General features: G+C 38.2%; 4 protein-coding genes across 12 annotated transcripts in view; 2 read left to right on the plus strand and 2 right to left on the minus strand.

The window, feature by feature from the left end:
• Positions 1-7,245, plus strand: part of dlk2 (delta-like 2 homolog) — a 41,131-nt gene extending 33,886 nt beyond the window's left edge. For all 4 annotated transcript variants that reach the window (XM_084093406.1, XM_084093409.1, XM_084093408.1 and 1 more), the window contains exons 3-6: positions 1,797-1,893; positions 2,723-2,853; positions 2,929-3,073; positions 6,081-7,245. In XM_084093406.1, the coding sequence (XP_083949532.1) occupies positions 1,797-1,893; positions 2,723-2,853; positions 2,929-3,073; positions 6,081-6,813 (1,106 nt within the window). In that variant the 3' untranslated portion in view covers positions 6,814-7,245. The remainder of the gene's footprint in view (positions 1-1,796; positions 1,894-2,722; positions 2,854-2,928; positions 3,074-6,080) is intronic.
• Positions 7,246-9,245: 2,000 nt separating this feature from the next.
• Positions 9,246-12,008, minus strand: dnph1 (2'-deoxynucleoside 5'-phosphate N-hydrolase 1). Of its 2 annotated transcripts, none has more exons than XM_084093423.1 (4): positions 11,750-12,008; positions 11,528-11,599; positions 10,540-10,650; positions 9,246-9,534 (listed from the first exon to the last, which is right to left on the minus strand). In XM_084093423.1, the coding sequence occupies exons 1-4, from the start codon at positions 11,883-11,885 to the stop codon at positions 9,416-9,418; spliced, it is 438 nt and encodes a 145-aa protein (XP_083949549.1). In that variant the 5' UTR covers positions 11,886-12,008; the 3' UTR covers positions 9,246-9,415. The 2 variants fall into 2 exon arrangements, with proteins under 2 accessions (XP_083949549.1, XP_083949548.1); XM_084093422.1 differs by having other exon boundaries at positions 9,282-9,567; positions 11,750-11,989.
• Positions 12,009-14,262: 2,254 nt separating this feature from the next.
• On the plus strand, positions 14,263-17,108 carry mea1 (male-enhanced antigen 1). 4 transcript variants are annotated; one of them, XM_084093419.1, is made up of 4 exons: positions 14,263-14,461; positions 14,576-14,861; positions 14,998-15,103; positions 16,367-17,108. In XM_084093419.1, the coding sequence occupies exons 2-4, from the start codon at positions 14,583-14,585 to the stop codon at positions 16,528-16,530; spliced, it is 549 nt and encodes a 182-aa protein (XP_083949545.1). In that variant the 5' UTR covers positions 14,263-14,461; positions 14,576-14,582; the 3' UTR covers positions 16,531-17,108. The 4 variants fall into 4 exon arrangements, with proteins under 4 accessions (XP_083949545.1, XP_083949547.1, XP_083949544.1 ...); XM_084093421.1 differs by having other exon boundaries at positions 14,282-14,389; XM_084093418.1 differs by having other exon boundaries at positions 14,287-14,389; positions 14,573-14,861.
• ppp2r5d (protein phosphatase 2, regulatory subunit B', delta) overlaps positions 16,984-21,057 on the minus strand; it is a 50,120-nt gene continuing 46,046 nt past the window's right edge. For both annotated transcript variants that reach the window (XM_084093405.1, XM_084093404.1), the window contains 2 exons: positions 20,511-20,621; positions 16,984-19,387 (listed from right to left, as the gene is read on the minus strand). In XM_084093405.1, coding sequence (XP_083949531.1) covers positions 19,250-19,387; positions 20,511-20,621 — 249 coding nt within the window. In that variant the 3' untranslated portion in view covers positions 16,984-19,249. The remainder of the gene's footprint in view (positions 19,388-20,510; positions 20,622-21,057) is intronic.

Below are 21,057 nucleotides of genomic sequence, written 5' to 3' on the forward strand. Positions count from 1 at the left end.
CGTTGAACACTTACTGGACTTTTTTTGTTTGTTTGTTAGAAAAATGAAGCTAAAATGTGAGTCTCAAATATGATCTATCAGGCTTTTGAGGAACGTTTATTTGTTCATCTCGCAATCATCATTGTATTGGATTGCATTATGTTTCCCCCCTCATGATAAAAACTACAGAGCTTTGATAATAAAAATAAGCATTTAGCACTTAATCTTACTAAGACAGATTATTGGGAGATATAGAGTGACAACTGACATTTATATGCAGTTTATGTAAGTGTCTGCTGGACTGTTTTAAAGATCTCACTGATTTACATAACAAGCTATCATAATTTCATCTCACTTTTTGGCAATATGAATATTACCAACTGCACCAAAATGCATATTTTTTGTAATTTTGTTTTTGTACTTGTAATTTTTTAAATAATTTGTTTAGCTTTAATATATTTTAATTTCAGGTTTAGTTTAGCACTTCAATTTATATGTATACAGTATTTTAGCTGCCAAGGCAACATTTGTAATTGTTGTTTGTTTTTTTAATCTAATATTTTATTTCAGCTTAATTCCAGTTAACCCAGTTTCCATTCCATTTCCAGTTTAGTCTAACACGGTATACGTAATAATAATAATAAAAAAAGATAAAGGGCCCTATTTTAACGATCTGAAACGCAAGTATCAAACGCAAAACGCAAGTAACTTTGAGGGCGGATCCGACGCAAATCTAAAATGTGTTGGTCTGAAGTAGCTTCATTACTCATAAGGTGTGGTTTGGGCGTAACGTGAAATAAACCAATCAGAGCATCATCTCACATTCCCTTTAAGAGCAGGCGTGCTTGTTCTATGGTGGATTGCTATTATAACGGCGGATTTGCCAGGAGCGGTTCACAGCCGAGGAGACAGACGTTCTCGTCAGGGCCGTAAAACACAGAGAAGTGACATTGGGGATGGAGAAACACACCCAAATTAGCTTCGGTTAAACAGGCGTATAATATCTTGGGTAAATGTGTAAGCTAGATTTATGCCTATTTTTTCACATCTTCATGGACACAACAATGATTTCCCTTGTGTGTTAATATTTTTCCTTGTAATAATGTATGGTTTTCTAAAAATGAGAACTGCTGCATCTGTGTGTAGATGAGAGATATAAAGTGTATGTGCGTTGTGCACACGCTACATTGATTATGGCCAAGCATGCGCCCTTAAAATAGCATCTGAATAACATGCGCAACGCGACTTTAGACTAGATTTCTCCTGGTTAGTGGAGGAATTGTTTTCTAAAACTGCAAAATAGCACCAGGGAACGTTTGCGCCGGAACACGCCTCCTCTTTTTGCTGAACCGACCCGGGAGCGCAAGTTCATTCCCTAATTTACTGACGTGCATCTGTGGAGGGAAAAGTCCGCTGTGCACTGGGTGTAAAATAGGAATGATACATGCGTTGGTGTACAAAGTCAATTGCGCTGGGTGCAAGATAGGGCCCATAGAGTGAGAAAATAAAGTTAGTATTAATGGCAACACTTGATCCATTAACACTAGCACTTCGTTTTCTCTCCTACTCTGTATCTATCTTTAAAAAATATTACATATACTGTGTTAGACTACACTGGGAAGGGTCACAGCACTTGCATATTGTTGTCCTGTTGTTAGTTTAATTGCTTCTATTGCTCTCCTCGTTTGTAAGTCACTTTGGATAAAAGCGTCTGCTTAATGATTAAATGTAAATGTACACAAAAAACGTTTTTAATAGTTTTAGCCAACAAACACTGCTGCATAGTAAGATCAATAAACATGTATGTTTCTCTTCAGTTTCATTTCCCTCAGTGGAAACATCTCCAGCGCCCTCAGCCAGTAACTGCACGTGTGAACTTGGCCACGGAAAGTGTGCTGAAAACGGAGACTGCAGGTGAGTCGACTCGTGAGGGGGAAGTTTGTGTGACTTTCAGGTGTCATGTTGGTAAAGTATATTTGACCTGTGCAAGCTTGTTCCCGCTCACAGCTAGCTTTAGAAGACTGTAAACCAGGGGTGCCCAATCCTGTCCTGCACAGTTCTTCTCCAACCCTAGTCAAACACACCTGCCTTTAGTTTTCAAGTGATCCTGAAGACCTTAATTGGTTGCTTTAGGTGTGTTTGATTAGGGTTGGAGATGACCTGTGCAGGACAGTCGATTGGGCGCCCCTGTTGTAAACAGATGAACAGTATTTACCTGTTCAAAAAAATTGGAAAAAATCCAAGTCCAGGCACTCAGTAGGTTACAAAAAAGTAAAAAAGCCTTTATTAGTTAGTAGAGGGCTAAAACATTGAAGATAAAAACACCAATGCGTATCGGCCCACTGGCCTTCATCAGGGTGTTGGTAACAAACAAACACAAGCAGTACTTATAATTGGATTGGTTTCAGTTGTGCCACTCTGGCACTTGCAACACTATTTTTTGGCCACTAGAGGCAAAAGTTAAAGTCATGCCTAATGTCAAAAGTTAAAGTCATGCCTAATGTCAAAAGTTAAAGTCATGCCTAATGTCAGAGGTTACATCATACAAGTACAAGGCAAAATAAGAGATCTCCAAGTGGAAAAACATCACTTCAAACAACTAGCGTACTCCACACAGTATGTGAAGTGAATAAGTATAAATAGGCTAATGTTATCCCTCATAATTCAAATCTCATAAACAAGATGGTTCAAAACAAAATTAACAAGAAATGAACAGTATTTACCTGTTGTCTCGGTGTGTCAGGTGTGACCCGGGGTGGGGTGGCCCGCGCTGTGACGACTGCGTGCGAATGCCCGGCTGTGTTCACGGCTCCTGTCATCAGCCCTGGCAGTGCACCTGCATGGACGGGTGGGGGGGGAGATTCTGTGACAAAGGTGATTCATTATTCATGAGCGTAAGAGTTAAACGCATTAACAGACTGACATGACAACACCTTCTTGTCTCCGCAGATATTTACGTGTGCTCTAGACAGCAGCCGTGTCAGAACGGAGCGACATGCGTCCTGAGTGAGTCGGGGGATTATAACTGCGTATGTCCTGAAGGCTTTCATGGGCGGGACTGCGAACTGAAAACTGGGCCTTGCCAAAAGACAAAGTGAGTGTTTTTTATATGTATATTTATACAGTCAAACCAAAATGTATTCAGACGCCTTCAACATTACTCAGATTATCACAGTTTATTCGCTATAGTTTAGGAAAATGGTAATAAAATATGACAAGAACTCTCATATTTCACTGGTCTCACAAATGAATTATGTTCATAGCTGTCAGCTGTTAAATTTAAGTACACAATTAGATAATACCAGTTCACATCAACCAATTACCAAGCAATGCTTCATTTTGTTCAGTCTGTGGTGTAAAAGTAGCCTAGAAATATAGACGCACCCTAGCAGCAAATGTAATGTGCAGCCAGGGTGGTCCAGCAACTCTCCGTTGGCTCGCAAGGTGGAAAAACCAAACTCTAGTCAGGCCAATCACATCGTGTATAGAGTCGGTGGGCAGGTTAACATAATGACGACAGAGTTGTGACGGTTCTGTGTGAATTCCCTGCTACTTGAAAACAAAGAATGGCGGCTGCTGCTGGCGAACAGCGGTCTTTCCAATCGGCTTTGGCCGCGACTCTGGAAGATTTGGAGTTAAGCTTTTTTTAAGCAGAGAACGGCACTTAAGTCATTCTTAAAAAAGGAAGATGTGTTTTGCCGACCGGATACGGCAAAAGTTTAATCTATTAACTAGCTCCGCTGGTGGGAAGACACTCTGGGGTGCGTTTCCCGAAAGCATCGTTGGCCAACTATGGTCGCAAGTTCATCGCAATGTCCACTGAACTCTATTGGTAACGAGGGAACTTGCGACCATAGTTGGCTAACGATGCTTTCGGGAAACGCACCCCTGGTTGGCTGTAGCGCTGTCCTATTGCGTGCAGAGGGAATTTGAAAGACAACCGTTTATCCCGCCCCTCGGATTGAGCCCAGCCAATGGTAGGTTCCCAAACCCAACATCCTGATGTGGGTCTGGCTTGTCAGGCTAGTGTAAAAAGGTGGCATTAGCAATTAAAGAAAAAAACACTTAAGCAAAACATGCACAAGTGTCTGAATAATTTTTGGTCCCAAATTTGTACACATTTTACTGGTCAGTGTATGAAGAATTTTTGGGTATAAAATGTCACGGTTTACTTTATTTTGCTATACTCACATAAATTAACTATAGTGTCCTGCACCCACTAGTAAAAAATAACCAATAATTAAATCTGGTGTCTGAATAATATTTGGTTTGACTGTGTATATATATAAAATGTAAATGCATGCTCGTGTTTTCAGATACTCACCTGTTTGACATCACAAAGTTGCAGAAGAACAGAACAAGTCGTTTTTAGTAGGACTTTCAGTTACAATGAACTCTTTTACGTGAGATCAGTGAAGAGTGGATTGCTCATGATATGACCCCTCTGAATAAACGTTTCGTTAAGCTGTGATCCTTAATCTATTAGCACAGAAGCCCAGACGCACTGGCACAGGCAGAACAACAGCCTGGTCAATCTGCAGCCTCCAGAGTGCAATCATGTAATTCAATGGGCTCATTATTACTGGCCCAGTGAGAGCCTGTAACACCGACACACTGCAGATTGGCCCGACTGTTCCTCCCAGGACGAGCAACACAAACCGACTGAGTGTGTTCCTGGGAAATGATGCAGCAGGACTGGACCAGTTGGGTTGATCATTTATACAATGTTGCATAGAAACCGTCCTACATTTGATCTTACGATCATTTCTAAAGGTTTTACTTGAGAATTGCAAGCGGCAAGAATTGCTTAGATTTCCAAATACCTGCAGTTGTCAGACTCTATGTCACAAGGAAAGTGTGTACGTCTGCCCAGACCCTGACGTGGCGCTGAGCACTTCTCCACATCAAAGACCGATTTTCTATATATGAACTTTGGCATTGATTTTATCGTGCACACATTTACGTAAACTCTGTGCATATGCACAGTTTAATAAATGTTTAATTGTGTTTCGATTGTGCACATGAATGATGTTGTGGGCAACACGTGTGCAATGTTTTTGATGTCACCTTGTTAAAGTGTAATATGCAGAGATAACTAAAAGTGGTACATGCATTGACCGATTCCCCTGAAAGTATAAATCCTGTGACTATTAAGCAGTATCAGCATATATGCAGCTCAGTAAGCGAACTGCTGCTGATCTAAGTGCTTTTGATTCACTAAAAAGAACTGGCTCACACTTTTTATTTACATTTATGTTTTTGACAGAAGTAACTTACATTGCATTAAAGGTGTCCATTTGATCAAATCATTCATTGCTTGGAAATTGACACTGGTGCTGCTATGCTATGTGATAAACTAGAAGGTTCATTCTTTCGGGAATCGGACAACACTGGTCAAGTGCTTTTTTTTTATTTTTTATTATTCACTAAAAACGACACATAATTTATATTTCCATTATTTGGCAGAAATTACACTGAATTCAAAGTGCCCAGTTGGTCAGCTGATAATAACTGGAAGCGTATGACATCAGAAACCAGACACATTCAACTTCAACTTATTCGCCTGGACCCGATGACAACGCAGTGCTGAAGTGCCAACTAGTCTCTCCCTATGGAGGATCCCTTTACCACTCCAGATAAAGCATTGTCGGGAAAATTCGTTTCGCGTACCTATCCCGAAGTGACAAAATAAAATAAAATTCTGTATCAGAATTTATAAGAAAAGACCAGTACTTTGTTTAGGCTTGGTTTGTAGGGAATTACAAACTAATTTAATAACAAATGATCGTTGCGACGGAAGCGAATCAATCAAAACTAACTTTAGCTGGAAAATAACTTTATTAAAGAACCGCTATAAAGCCAAAACAATCTGTTACCTTAAATGTTACCTTGTCTCTGTAAAGCTGCTTTGAAACAATCTACATTGTTAAAACCGATATATAAATGAAGATGACTTGACTTATAAATCGTTTTTCAGTTCTCAGAAAACAATTGGAAACAATATGAGTTCAGAAATCCCACACTTCACCTTCAAAACATTGTGACAGTAGCACAAAAAAAGCATAAGTGACAGATATTTTCCCCGATGTTTCTCACTTCAGGTCCCCCTGCAAGAATGGCGGTCTCTGTGAGGATCTGGGTGGTTTCGCTCCAGAGCTGTCGTGCCGGTGCCTGGCCGGCTTCACCGGGCCGCGCTGCGAGACCAACATGGACGACTGCCTGATGCGCCCCTGTGCCAATGGCGCCACTTGTGTGGACGGCGTGAACCGTTTCTCCTGCCTGTGCCCTGTGGGTTTCACCGGGCGTTTCTGCACCATCAACCTGGACGACTGCGCCGGCCAGCCCTGCCTCAACGGAGGACGCTGCATAGATCGGGTCTCGGCCTTCCAGTGCCTCTGCCCTCCAGGTCACGCCGGAAGAACATGCGAGATTCCCATCTGGGAGTCGGGATCTCAAGCGGTGTCTCCGTTCAAGAGCAAATCTGTTCTGGGAAACCACTCACATTGGACGACTCCCAACGGGAATGAGAAACGCTCGTTTAAAATCTCAGTGGTGACCCAGCGTGGGGCGGACGGGCTGTCGGAGTCGCAGCTCGTGCTCCTGCTGGTGTTAGGCGGCATGACTTTAGCCGTGGTGGCAGTAACAGCTGGTCTGGTGCTGCGTGGACAGTGCCAGGACCGATCGGCTCGCTGCCAGTGTAGACCAGCTCCCACTCAGCATCGCCCGTTCCACCGGTGTCGAACTCACTCTCCTGTGCAACAGGAGTGCAAGATCAGTTTCCTCCAGCCTCCAGCCGAGCTCGAGAAGAAGAGGCTGAACACCGACGTCCTTTAGACACGGAGATCGCGCAGCCGCTCTCGCTGAAGTAAACGACCACTTCTGACCACTCGCAAGATAAAGATACTGGTACTGATGAATCTGAGAGTTGGCTGAATGCAGGTGGTTATTATACAGAGCCATTACACAGATATAAAGAACCAATTAGTAGATGTATTTTAATTATCAATGCCACAAGTGAGGGCATGTACTGATGAGGGAACATTAGGTCAGTTAGAGTCAACATGAAATCAACATTGCTCTTACCTGGTCTTGGAACATTATTCCGAAGATAAGATAATGTACGGAGGCCCTGATGGGAGGTGGTGGTGGCAAAAAAAATATGAGATGGGACGAAAAATAATTAAACGCTTTTGCATTCTCTTGCAAAATGTTTGCGTTCCCCCGAGAAACTTTGCGTTCGCTCGCAAAACCTTTGCATTCCCTCGCAAAAAAAAAAAACTTTTGTGTTTATGAGAGCGAATGCAAAGTTTCTTGGGGGAACGCAAAACATTTACATGAGGACGCAAGTAATTTTTCCTCCAATCTCATATATTTTTCCTTCACCATTCTTCATCCGTAGAAATGTTATACACATGTAATAACAAATGTACTGTAACGTAATGTAATAATCCATAAATGTATTAACTTCCTCCGCCTCTGAAAACGTTTTGGCTGATCCAGGCAGGTTTTTGATGGACCGAGAGTCTTAGTGCCATTCTGAGTCTATGTTTCCTCTCCCAATATTTTTTCTCAGAAAATTTCTCTGTATTTTTTTGGTCTTAATTTTTTCCCTTAATAAAAGCAACAAAATTGCTTGCTAGCTAACAGCATGTGGTACAAACCTTGGCAACCAGAAGCAGATTTATTTTGCACAGGAAAAAAATTGTAACATTTTACAATAAGGTTAGTTAAGATGAAAATTCTTCTTCTTTTTAAAAAAAGCATTTATTATATATATATATATATATATATATATATATATATATAAAAATAAAATCATTAATCTTAATATTCATTACAACAATTACTAATACATTATTCAAATCAAAAGTTGTATCTATTAATATTATTTAATGGATCTGAGCTAACATGAACTAACAATGAACAGTTGTATTTTTATCACCTAACGTTAGAAAAGATGAATAAATATTGTAACAAATGTATTGCTCATTGTTTATGTTAGTTACTGCATAAACTAATGTTAAGTAATGGGACATTATTGTAAAGTGTTAGCAAAAGATTTAAGAAAAAAATAGATAATTATTTTAGAGGAAATAAAAAAATGTTCATCTTGTTTTGGGACTTTCGTAATTTTCAGACCATTTTCAAAATTCAATCAGTGAAAAACTGATCAAATTGGATCTCACCATATACTTTTCTCACTGAATATACTGTACGTCACATTATGAAGGTCAGGTGGATGCAGATGCTGTTTCATGTTGACTTTAAGGTACACACATCCTGGGAACTATTAGTTGATATGAGGTCTGTACTCAAAGAGTATACGGTAGCACTAATGAGCTGCATGTCAAATCAAGGGAAGCACTAAACCACTCAAATATATAAAACATCCATCATGTGTTAAATTAGTGCTGTGTGTGTAATATCTAGCCACAATACTCGAGAAGCTCTTTTAATTTCAGATGTACGTGTACACATTTTTGCCAAGTGTTCAAATCGTAAGAGTGAGTATATGCTACATTTTATTTTTTTGAGAATATGTTTGTTTTATGAACATACTTTTTTTTTTTTTTATGAAAGTGTAAGTTCCCTTTAACATTATTGTGATGCTATTTTAAGCGGTTTAGATAGTAATATCAGTTTTATGGGAATGATTTTTGTGATATAAAATGATACATAAACAACAGTATTCTTAAGTGCAAATATAATTTATTTATGTAATTTATTGGTGAAATGTATATTTGTTTTTTTATTGTAATGTGCATTTTTATACAGAACTGTGTGTATTAAAGTTTTTAACTGTGGAATAGTTGAACTCCATGACTAAATCACTCTATAAAAACTGTCTTTAAAAAACAGGTGTCATGAATAAATTATCTTATCTATGAAATTTTCTTATCCATATCCAAGCTAAAAATTATTATTCGTACTATTATTTAATAGTCATTATAGTTACTAATTATATATATATATATATATATATATATATATATATATATATATAATTAAATATATATATTTTTATATTTATTATATATATATATATATATATATATATATATATATATTTCAGGTCATTAATGAGCTATGTCACACGCCTGGTAATAAACTTATTAATCTTAGTTATTCATTTATTAATCTTCGCTAATGTCCTAAAAAAAGACAACAAGTGACCCCTGGTGGACATTTCAAAAACTGATAAATGCACTACACAATATGACCAAAAGTATGTGGAAATCACTATGATCCTATGTAACACCAGTGTTCAGATGGGACAGATTTATTCACATGTACGTAACAACACAGCGTAATTTACATTTTACAATGTGATGGAAATGCTTACGGCCACCAAAGGAAAACTTGGCTTTCTAAAAGGAGAGGAGCATCATATAAGAGTTGTGCTTATCTGTTATGATTCGTTGAAATATGCTCATCATCAGTTCTTGTTGATACTATCAAAATATTTCTCCAAAAATCTCTCGACTTCATCCTCTGTGTAGTCCTGTACCTGGAAGAGTGAGTTTGTCGAAGCTCCTCTGATCATGGCAGACAGCACTGGAGGGTGAGAGATGAAGAGGCATGTACAATCTATCAAAACCAGGGTCACACTTCACACTTTCAAATAAATAAGAAATAACACACACACACACACACCGTGTCACTGTTTGAATTTACATAGGCACATATTGTATTTAAATAGGCAAACAAAAATTGATGCACCTCTTGATGGAAATTACAACATCACAACATGTTATTTCCATCAAGAGGTGCATCAATGTTTGCTCAAGATCTTGTATTGTCAATGCAAGAGTCCAGCACTCTGTAAAGCCTCCTCCAGCACATCCCAAACACTTTCAGTGAATTTAAGCTCTGGACTCTTCTTCGTTCTTTCACAATCTGAGCCTGATGAATCTTGACATTGTCATCCTGGAATATGGCCATGATGTTTCTTCATACATGGTTGTTTAAGAAATTAAAAGCCACACACTCCATCAATTAGGGTTAGAAGAACTGTTTCCAAAATACTGTATAGAACATGCTAGAAACATAATAATCACTGCAATAATGATCCAATCATTGACAGTGTATATATGACCCTGGATCACATGTCCCACGGGTATATTTGTGGCAATAGCCAACAATACATTTGTATGGGTCAAAATTATCGATTTTTCTTTTATGCCAAAAATCATTAGGATATTTAGTAAAGATCATGTTCCATGAAGATATTTTGTAAATTTCCTACCATAAATATATAAAACATTTATTTTTGTGAGTGAATGCTGCACAATCGCGAACATAAATGGAGATTTTCTCAATGTTTCGATGTTTTTGCACCATCAGATTCCAGATGTTTAATAGTTGTATCTCGGACAAATATTGTCCTATCCTAACAAACCATACATCAATGGAAAGCTTATTTATTCAGCTTTCAGATGATGTATACATCTCAATGTCAAAAAAATTGACACATGTAACTGGTTTTGTGGTCCAGAGTCACATATATGTAATAACCGTGTAATCTATTTCCTGAGGAAAGCTGGGAGAATGTAGTAATACCTTTTCCAGATGAAGGTCTGAAGAGACAGAGAACCCTCTTGTTCATTTCCACAGCTCGGCCAAGTTCATAACCGACTCCTAATGACGGCTGCGTCACCTCAGCCACGATCACTGGTACAGAGAGAGCACACTGTAATCAGAGTCCTGAATAACTGTGGATATTATGAAGATCTCAGAAGAGTTTAGCGGATATGACAGTGTTAATGTATTTGGTCTGCTATGCTGCTGCTGTTGAGAATAATTATAGGTTTTACTTGATTATCCATACATTATTATTTTTTAGAAAAGTCCTGTTAAAATGTGAGTATTGAAAATGATCCATCAGGCTTTTGAGGAGGGTTTATTTGTTCATCCGTCAATCATGATTGTATTATATGTTTTAAAACTACAGAGCTTTAATCATAAAACTAAGGATTTAAATATAATCTTACTAAGACATACTACAGGGAGATATAGAGTGATGACTGATATTTATAAGCCTCTTGTGTAAGTTTCTGCTGGACTGATAAGATTTGGCCATATAAATGTCTGCAACTGCACATTTCTGCTCAGTTTGGGCCTCTGAATAAAATTAAGGTGTTATTTCCTCGAGTACGACCTCCATATTCTCCTTTATTATACTACTGTATATGAGCCACATATGCAAGCTTTTGAAAAATGTTAATATTTTGTCTAAACATTCAATAAACTATAATATTATTTCATATGTCATCAAATATTGGACACATCAATCACAATTAAAAATCTGCATCAGATAACAAAATATGCAAACTTTCAGTTGGTGTTTTAGTGATTTTTAGTGTATGATAAAGTTTGATTTTCTAAGATCACCTTAGCAGAGTAACAACATGTGTAGAGAATCACATTCATTTCATTTTATCACCTGAATTTTCGTATTGTGAAAATAAATGCCACTGGCCACTGCTGACTACATTATGTATGTATGAACAACACTTTTAATAAATACATGATGTCACTATGATCTCACCATCAGACATCCTCAGCCACTCCATATCTCGATCATGAATGGCTTTATCTCCATCCAGCGCTGCATCTTCGCCTGGATCACGGACACATGTTTACTACTTAATCTACGACTATGCGATTATTTGCAGTTGTTCACACACATATGATTCAACTTACTAACACCAAACAATATGAAATGGATAAATAGCGCAACTATGAGAGAAAGAGAGTAAAAGTGAATCACCCTTTTCAGTCAGACTGTCATAGCTGATGTGCTCTGTTAAAACCTGGCCATACTGCTGTAATTTCTTCACTATTCTCTGGTAAATATGCAAGTCCTGTCTCCCTCCTCGGATACTTCCACAAAAGTATATGTTCATACTGAGCAAACGTCCTCGTTCCTCGACAATAACACAAGTGTGATTTTCTTGAAAAGCGCTTTACAACTTTGACGGGAAGTTCAGACAAACTGCAGGTCATTCGTTTCCCGCTCAAACTCACACGTCACGGAGAGGCGCGCGCCACCCGGTGGTCATATCCACACATGCAGCAGCATAGACATCATAAATACATGTATTTATTATGTCTATATGGAGCAGGGCTTCCATATCAACGCAATACTTCATGATGCAATTATTTACCATTATTACCTAAATGTTTTAATTTCTTTTACAATTATTCGTCCTCCTCATAGATGTATTTACTTGTTTATTTATTAAACAATAATAAACATGTACACCAAGATACAATTATAATAATTTATAAAGAAAATTTCCTAAACGAAAATGAACAATACACAAATAAATGGTTAATCTTTAGGATTTATAACTCGTTAGTTTGTAATTTTCCATATCTGATGTAATATAGGCCAATGTATGTATGTATGTATATATATATATATATATATATATATATATATATATATATATATATATAACCTAATAAAATAAGGTTAAAATTTTGCGAGTCAAAATCAAAAAAAATATTCTAATGAGTCAAATTGAATGATTGCATTTTTTTTTAAATTAGTTGCATTTAACCCTTTCATGCATGAATTATGATAACCTCAGTCAGGATTTTTTTCCCTATGTGTTTTTATTGCTCTTAGGGCATGAAAAACAAGAATTGATTTTTATTTTATTTTTTTACAAATTTTTCAAAGAGATCTTCAGATGTCCACTTGAGTGGACAGCATGCGGTTGGTTTAAACTTAAGATATAATATATTAAATATAAGACAATAATCAAACACATGTAAAGTATGTGAATTTAACAAACTAATCAATACAATTATATCAAATCATGTGAAAACTATAAAATATATACAAAAAATATAAATGCAAAATATTGCAAAGGCTTCATACAACTTCATACAAGCTGCACTTCGCGTATCTTTGATATCAGAACATGAGGACGTGATTCCATCAGAATTTTCTACAGTCTGTCAAGGTACAACTGTGTAAACCACTCAGATGCTCCCTCCAGTGCACCAGAGTATGGAGATTTACCCTTATTAGCTGATCATTCTGATTATGTTCAAGATGGACATGCACATTTCTATCATAGCCCTCCTCTGAGAAAACCTATACGTTTTTTTCAATCTCATCTGAAATGATCAGTGTTGGGGGTAACGCATTGCAAGTAACATGCATAACGCATTCAGATTACTTTTTTGATGTTACAAGTAAAGTAATGTGTTACAAGTAACATGCATTACCTAATCAGATTACTTTTTGATGTTATGAGTAAAGAAACGCATTACAATAACATGCATTACAAAATCAGATTACTTTTTGATCTAACAAGTAAAGTAATGCATTACAAGTGTCAAACTATGTAATCACATGACTTTTTTCGATGTTAATGAAAATTACATTCTAATAATACAAATACATTTATTTACAGTAAAAAAAGTCACTGCAGATTAAGTATTTAAGTTTTAAATTTCAAAAACAATATTCACATTATAATTATGAATTGTATCTGAAATATAGCAATTGATGAAGTTGAGAAGTTTTCTCCCAATCTAAAATCAAAACTTAGAAAATGTTACTGTGATATGACTCATTAGATATTGCTTGATGCTGCAATATTTTTTTTACCTACAAGAGTCTCCTAGGATAGAAGGAATGGGTGGATATTCCGGAGCAACTTGGCATGTCTGACTGACCCTTGGCCATCTTGGTTTGGAGGGGGAAAAAATCGAAACACAAAGGCTTGCCACTTGGTTGCAATTTATAGGATGATGCACCAGGGTCCAATGAAGCTGATGTGCAACTTTACCATAAAAACCCGTGCAAATTCAAGAAAATGCTTTTTTAATAGCTGTCCACTGTAGTGACCACTATGCGTGAAAGGGTTAATTGTTTTTTTATTTTTTTATTTACTTTTTATTTATTTACCACATATTAAACAAACAGCACTGAATGGGAATAATATAAAAAAGAAAAATAATATAAAAAAGAAAAAAACTCTGTCTGACAGGGTTTTACTCAATCTTTTTTACTCAAAAGATTTCATTTCTATTACTTTATACATTTACATATTAATTTTTATTTCAGAATAGATACAGTAACAGAGACAACATTCATATCTCGACATTAGAACAAAGTATAGAACAAACACATGGATTAATAACGTAAATAAATTATGAAGCATCAAAATGAAAAATAAATAAAAAAAACATAAAAATCTGGTATTTTCATGTACACCTTTATTTATTTATGTACACATTTAATCGCTTGGCTAGCTCGTCGATGTATCATGACGCAATCAATGCGCAGTTCTGCTTCTGCGCAGGACCGGAAGCAAATAGCAGCTGCTCTCCAGATACACATAAATCTGCTCAAAACATTTGGATAAAAGAGCTCGCCAGAAGAAAACAGGTAACAGAAAATGACCTGAGATCATTTTCTGCATGGTGAACAGTCGCAGTCATTAGTTAATACCCTGGAATTGTAAGTGTATATGACCTAGCATGATTCATAGCCTAAGCTTACATTGACAGTTGGATGTTTTACTCCATACAACACACACTATTTTCTCTCACACGCGTCTGTGTGTCTTAGCAGCCAGTGAATGGAAGTGGCGAGGGCCCGAGAGATGGGTCCCGAGAGAATCTTACCGAACTCCGAGGAGGATGTGGTGCAGGACCGGCCTTTAGACACCGCAGTGCCGGAGGAGTGGAGCGGGGAGGACATGGAGGAGGACGAGGACAATGCTGGAGACGAGGACAGTGCTGGGTATTATTACCAGCCTCTGAACCAAGACCCAGACGGGATGAACAGCTCACACACAGAGCCAGCCGACGAGGCGAGCGCTGCAGAGCAGCTCCAGGAGGTCCAGGACAGAATAGAGGTACAGGAGACGTCTTTAGGGTGCCTGTTGTATCCTCATCTTTCTGGTCAGCAAGTGTGGTTTTACCCTCTAGTTGCTTGGTTTCATCTGATTTGAATTGTCTTGCTGAAATCTGATCTTCATCCACATTTTGCAGGCCATGGGTCTGTTCCTTCCCCAGCCTCCTCCTGACAGCGACGAAGAGGAGGATCCTGAAGGAGCTGCTGCCTGTAGAAGTCAAGTGTCCATTCCCATGGATGCAGGTAAGCATGAGAACTGACTTTACACAACACTCATATACTGTCATCATGTCACTTATTGTTTCATTACTCTGTCAGTGTGTTGGACTAAAATCTCATCACCTTAATCAACGCAGCTGGCCTTAAAATATAAAGTTTGGATATGAATGAAGTCATCCATTATAACCATGGTTATAAAGTTGAATATATCCAACTTTATCAGTACACTCACATACATTTAGTAAATCTCAACTGCTTGATTGCTTTTATAATCACAAAATGTAAACTACATTATTGCACAGCTCTAATCTGCCAAATGAGATTATAAGACATGAAAAATATAAACATTAACATCAGGATTTTCTGTAAAGCTGCTTTGAAACAATGTCACTATTCAAATAAATTTGACATTTTTAAATGGATGTTATAAATAATACAGATTAATACTAGCAGTACACAAACGGTTGATTTAACTTATTACTAGAATATTAGTCATATTTAAAAAAGAAAATATACACAAGTGCAATTTTGGAATTAACAGGTGGAATGAGGATTAAACCTTGGCTAAAGTATGCATGTTATTAGTCTAACATACAGATTATTTTCATGTTATGCCCTATAAATATCCAGTATTTAAATTCTACACTATTTCCCTTAAATAAATGTACAAATAAAACACTAAAATGTAATACTTCAAGTGAATTCAGCCATCACACTATTATAATGTACAGCATGAAAAAATATCTAAAATTTTTTTGCCCATAAATTATATTATTTGAGTTATTTGTTAGTGTTTTAGAAGACATAAAGTGATCATTAGATGCTGGCAAAGGTAATCTAAATAAATGTACTTTAAAATATCCCTTACTTTATACTAATATAGATACATTTGAAAAGTGCTAATATGTAAGGGTTAACGAGGTGACCCGAGGTGATCAATGGACGACGGCGAGGCGTGAACCGTCCGACGCGCAGCGGAGGTCCATTAATAGCTGAAAATGGACACCTCGTCGGGCATTAACCCGCTTATACCATGGTCACTTGCCAAATAACACATTTTTAAAACATTAGTTTAGATTTTAATTAGTTTTACAATCGAAATCTAAAGTTTTTACAAACAATTACTTGGGTTTCCCTGGTTACGCCTGACGGTTTATTTACTAGGTGTCCTCTATCACTTGGACACCCTGCAGCCAATCAGAATCGAGTATTCACCCAGACCATAGTATAACAACCAATTAACCAACGTGGTACAGACATATCTGAAATGTTCTTGTTTGTTCACAGATCACGTGGAGCTGGTGAAAAGGACCATGGCGGCCATCAATCTGCCGACACTGGGAATCCCTGCCTGGGCCCAGGAGATCTCAGATGACCAGTGGAAGGACATGGTCCAGCAGACGCTCCAGACCAGACAGAGCTCTGCAGGCCTGAGACTGGAGCGCAAGTGAAGCCTCGCCTCGGCACCTCTCATACTGCATAAACGCTAGAGGACCTTCTGACATTTGCTCATCTCAGTCAAACCAAAAGGCACATTTATCACCCTAACTGTGGTTTATACCAACTGTGGAATTCTTAAAGAGGAAATGTAATAGTAGGAAATGTAAACTAAATGATTATTCAGTTACAGAGTTGGCAAAAATTGTCCTGAAAACACCCAGACTTATTTCAGCCTTTTCCCAAAGGAGTTGTGTTAATTATGCAGTATGTTCTTTTGCTTGATTCTTTTTTTGTAAAGTGAAGTTTGGCAAGTTGCTTTTGTATGACAGTATAAACATGTAATGGTGCATCTCAGTTATGTGCCGTTTAAGTCACAAAAAAAAATCCATTAATCTGATTGACAATGTGCAATGAGTGACTAATCCTTTATGTATTTCACATGGCTTGAGCAACACAACTGGCCGTCGCGTCTTTTGTGTTTCTTTATTGTTGTTCTGTACATACATGAACATCTGTACAAAATATGACTTTCATACTATGTAATGCTCAACCTAATTAAAGTACAACATATGTACATATGACCTGGAAAGCAGCTTAAGATTAGTGTCAGACTTGGGAAGGAGGGCTGGGAGAGGAGGGAAAGGGTGAGTGTGGAGAGACCCATACTTTCTTAATTTCCCTCGGTTTTGTTGCTGCTGCCGGACAAGCTGAACACGGGCCCCATTCGCCGGTCAAACTGCATTGAGGCAGGAATCATGCTGCGTTCAAGAGTGAAGTTGCCTCTGATTGTTTCTGGAATGTTTTGGTCTATTTAGAGGCAGCTAGGTTGGCAATTCATGCTCTTGATTGCATGGACAAGTCATTCCCGTACACTGATAGGCTGAGGTGATGTAACGACACTTCAAACAGCTAATGATTTAAAGACTTCACCTCTGCACTGCATACTATAGGCTGTAATAGCATGAGTCGAAACATACGCACACGTTTGGAACGATGGAAAAAGTGTAGCAGCTCGAATTCACGGCGGGAGCTTGAGCTGCACACTGGATAGCAATAAAGTGTTGCGTTGTCCAGCAGCTTGTAGGAGGAGTAAATGTTCCCTCACTATTGGAATGATCAAAGTGACACTTCACAGGACAGACCTTTACAACAGAGAGGGGACATCATGCATCAGAATGAAGTCATTCAAGCAAACAGAACTAAAGAAAAGATGAAGTTGGGGCAGAAAGAGGGAATACTGAAGGGCAAGGGTACAATCGTAAGCAATATACATGACAATATACAGTACACAAGTAGTCGCAATCGCAAGCTGTCGCTTTTCCATATATTAAGCCTGGACAGGTAAGCGAGTATCTTTTCTCTTTAAGTATATAGTCCTATAAGGAGGATTGTATAGCGCTTGATCGTACACTAGATCAGTGGATGTTTTTCTTTACCGTTCTAAAACCTGGAAAAAATATTGCTTTGGCGCTTTAAAGTGAAAACAGCAACGAAATGAGACTATCTCGGACAGGACGGTAGTTCCCGATCTTGAACGGTTTCCGTTTTAAAGGTTTAACGGGAGTTTGTTTTTCGTTCTCGTCTAGTTTTTTTATAAATCACAGGAACCTATGAAGCAAAACAAGTCGACTTACAAAAGCTAGGAGGTGAAAAAAGCACATTGCGATTTCATGGGGTATAAAATGAAACTAAAATAGATGCATACAAAGATAAGTGGAGTGTGGACCAATAGGCCATTGGTGCATGCGTTTAGATCACATTGTTTTATGCGACTGTAAACGGACTGTATACTACTTTTACAGCATTTTCATCAAGCGCTCTGCTGGTGCTGGATATAGAGGTGATTGCTTCCACAAAGCTCCCTTACTTTTGTTGATCATGATCATTAACACAATCACTAGGTCAATCTCTTCAAAATGTCTGGTCATGGTCTTAGATCTAAAAAATGACTTCAGATGACTACCTGAAACATTTACAGCACCAGGTCTCGATGGAGAAACAAAGTCCCATCTCAGATGTTCGAGCAGACCTGTCTAGGAAAGCATCTGAAACAGATTCACAATCCCATGCGAGTTGAAATCTCAAACTTGCATGTTTAATTCATAAAGCTTGTTTTGTAAGAAACACGTTTCACTAGTTAGTTCTTTGTATGACATCAAGAATAACCCTGATTCACTCCCGTTTGGCGACCATCCATACCATCTAAAATCCAGGACAGGGTTTCCATCTCCACATCTCCAGTAACATGATTCATTTAGTTAAGTGAGGCCCCTTCATTGCAGACACGACAGATTCGCAGAGGCAGTGATGGGAAAACAGGAGAAGCTCTCAAGCAGCGGTAAAAACGGGATAGGGAACATGCGGACAAATGGAGACGGCATAAAGTGGGCAACATAAAGTGTGGAGAGAAAAACAACGCAACCACAACAAGAGCATACTTTGATTATTTGTAACCCACACTACTTTCAACCAACCCAGCGGTCGCTTCTGTTCGGTGTGCGGATCAGCATCTATGGATGGGGGAAAGAGTTGGGGAGATGAGGAAGAGTGCATGGGAGCTCTCCACTGCTCTGTGGACTGGACTTTTGCAGACGGGGCTTTCCAACAGTGAGGGAGGAGGGAGTGTGGATATAGGCAGAGGAATAGAGAGGTGGGTTACAGCAGGCGACAATTTTGGACCAAGACGAGAGGAACAGTTTAGGCGCGGTGGAGGGTGCCGGGGCTCCCGCGTCAGAGGGCTTCTTGGTTGGCCGTCAGGTACTCCTCCGCTCGCTTGTGAGATTCCAGGGCTTTTATAGTGTAGACGTCCTGCGGCAGCTCAGACTTTCGCCTCATCAAAACCTTGTCTTTCTTGATTTCTTTCATCCCCTGAAAAGAAAAGAGTTACATTCCTGAGACAGTGCCAGACTAATGCCCAAAGTATACATAAGTTCGTTCCAAACCCGTTAGACTTTCGTTCATCTTGGGAACACAAATGAAGATATTTTTGATGAAATCTGAGAGATTTATGTCCCTCCATTGACAGCTACGCAACTTTGACACTTTAAAAAGTTCATTAAGAGATCGTAAAACTAATCCACATGAATCGAGCGGTTTAGCCCAAATTGCTTTTTTATATGATTAACAGATTGACTTTAGGCTTTTATTCACATATAAAACATTGATCAATTCACACATCAGTTGTGGTAAACGGAAGCTCAAGCATGTATGAGAACCAATGAGGTTCATTCTCGTTTTACACCGCACGTTTGAGCTTCCGCAAGAACCAATGATGTTTATTCTCATGATTTGTTTATGTGTGCCGATGAATGTTTATATGTGAATAAAAGCCTAAATTCAATCTGTTCATCATATAAAGCGATCGTGTCTCTTCAAAAAATGTAGACTAAACCGCTTAATTCATATGAATTAGTTTTACGATCTCTTTTTGAAGCATCAAAGTGGCACTTGCGTAGCTGTCAATGGGGTTTGGAACAACATGAGGGTAAATGATGATACATTTTTCATTTTTGGGTGAACTAACCCTTTAAATATAATACATTTACACATATTTGATGCTGTTGGACTGAAAAGCAAACCTGTAATCTAAATTAGCTGTAGTTTCTTTCATTTCTTTCATTTAGGCCAAACATTTGTGTTAATGTTTAGTTTCAGTTGGCTTATATTAAAGCTAAAAATGTCCAGCCAAAAGCATGTTTTTGTTTTTCCCAAATATTATTTATTAAAGTAAGAACTGATAAGAATGTAAATGTGTTCCTTGAAATGCTATGCAAGTCGCTTTGGATAAAAGCGTCTGCCAAATGCATAAATATAAAGCAGCATCACGTTGTCAAAATTGTGCACCATATTAGCTCCAAAAGAGCATGTAATGAATCTAGCTAGCAATGAGTTTGGCACTCATGCTCTAGAACAAACTCGCATGTCAATACCCACCAATCCACTGTACAGGCATTTTTTGTTGCTGTGAAGATGTACAAGTGTTTGACTGTACCTGTGAGGCTTCTGTTTCCACAGTCTTCTTCAGCAGCTGGATGTCCTCGGCTGTGGGGGTCTCGGTCTCCATCGAGTACAATGGCATCCCTCCTTCATTATACATCATATACTGCACATGCACACAAACACATGCCATTTACACATTAATGAAGCTAGTTCACACATAAACATACATGTGCTCGGCTGGGCAGGACTGCTTTACGTTATTTACATGGGAGAACAAGAAAAATAGGTTACACTTTATTTTATTAAGTTATTTTTTGACAATATCCATCAGCAAATGACAGCAGCTTTCTGGCAGAGCGGGAAGGAAGGATTTGAACAGGGAGATACGAAGCGCGGCAGGTTAGAGTGTTTTGGATTGCATAAAATAATAAAAGAAATGAACAAATACATAGAGAAAGAAGTGGTAGACAGCTGAAGAGGGGATTGGGATGATTTTTAATGAAACTTGGGAGGCGGATGGCCTTTACTCTTTCACGTATCTTAGCATGTGGTGTATGCGTGTGTATGTGTGCGTGCCTAGTATGAATGCATGCATTTGT

Source organism: Abramis brama, assembly GCF_963993115.1.
Source record: "Abramis brama genome assembly, chromosome: 19".
NCBI classification, from domain to species: domain Eukaryota; kingdom Metazoa; phylum Chordata; class Actinopteri; order Cypriniformes; family Leuciscidae; genus Abramis; species Abramis brama.

What these genes read in the sequence shown, in the direction of transcription:
- dnph1 (XM_084093422.1), bottom strand. Translation starts at nt 11,885, where the DNA reads ATGAACATATACTTTTGTGGAAGTATCCGAGGAGGGAGACAGGACTTG. An exon ending in TGACAGTCTGACTGAAAAGG is followed by an intron (nt 11,600 to 11,749) that starts GTGATTCACTTT and finishes TCCGTGATCCAG; the next exon opens with GCGAAGATGCAGCGCTGGAT. An exon ending in CAGACCTTCATCTGGAAAAG is followed by an intron (nt 9,568 to 10,539) that starts GTATTACTACAT and finishes TGGTTTTGATAG; the next exon opens with ATTGTACATGCCTCTTCATC.
- mea1 (XM_084093419.1), top strand. Translation starts at nt 14,583, where the DNA reads ATGGAAGTGGCGAGGGCCCGAGAGATGGGTCCCGAGAGAATCTTACCG. An exon ending in AGGTCCAGGACAGAATAGAG is followed by an intron (nt 14,862 to 14,997) that starts GTACAGGAGACG and finishes CACATTTTGCAG; the next exon opens with GCCATGGGTCTGTTCCTTCC. An exon ending in GTCCATTCCCATGGATGCAG is followed by an intron (nt 15,104 to 16,366) that starts GTAAGCATGAGA and finishes GTTTGTTCACAG; the next exon opens with ATCACGTGGAGCTGGTGAAA.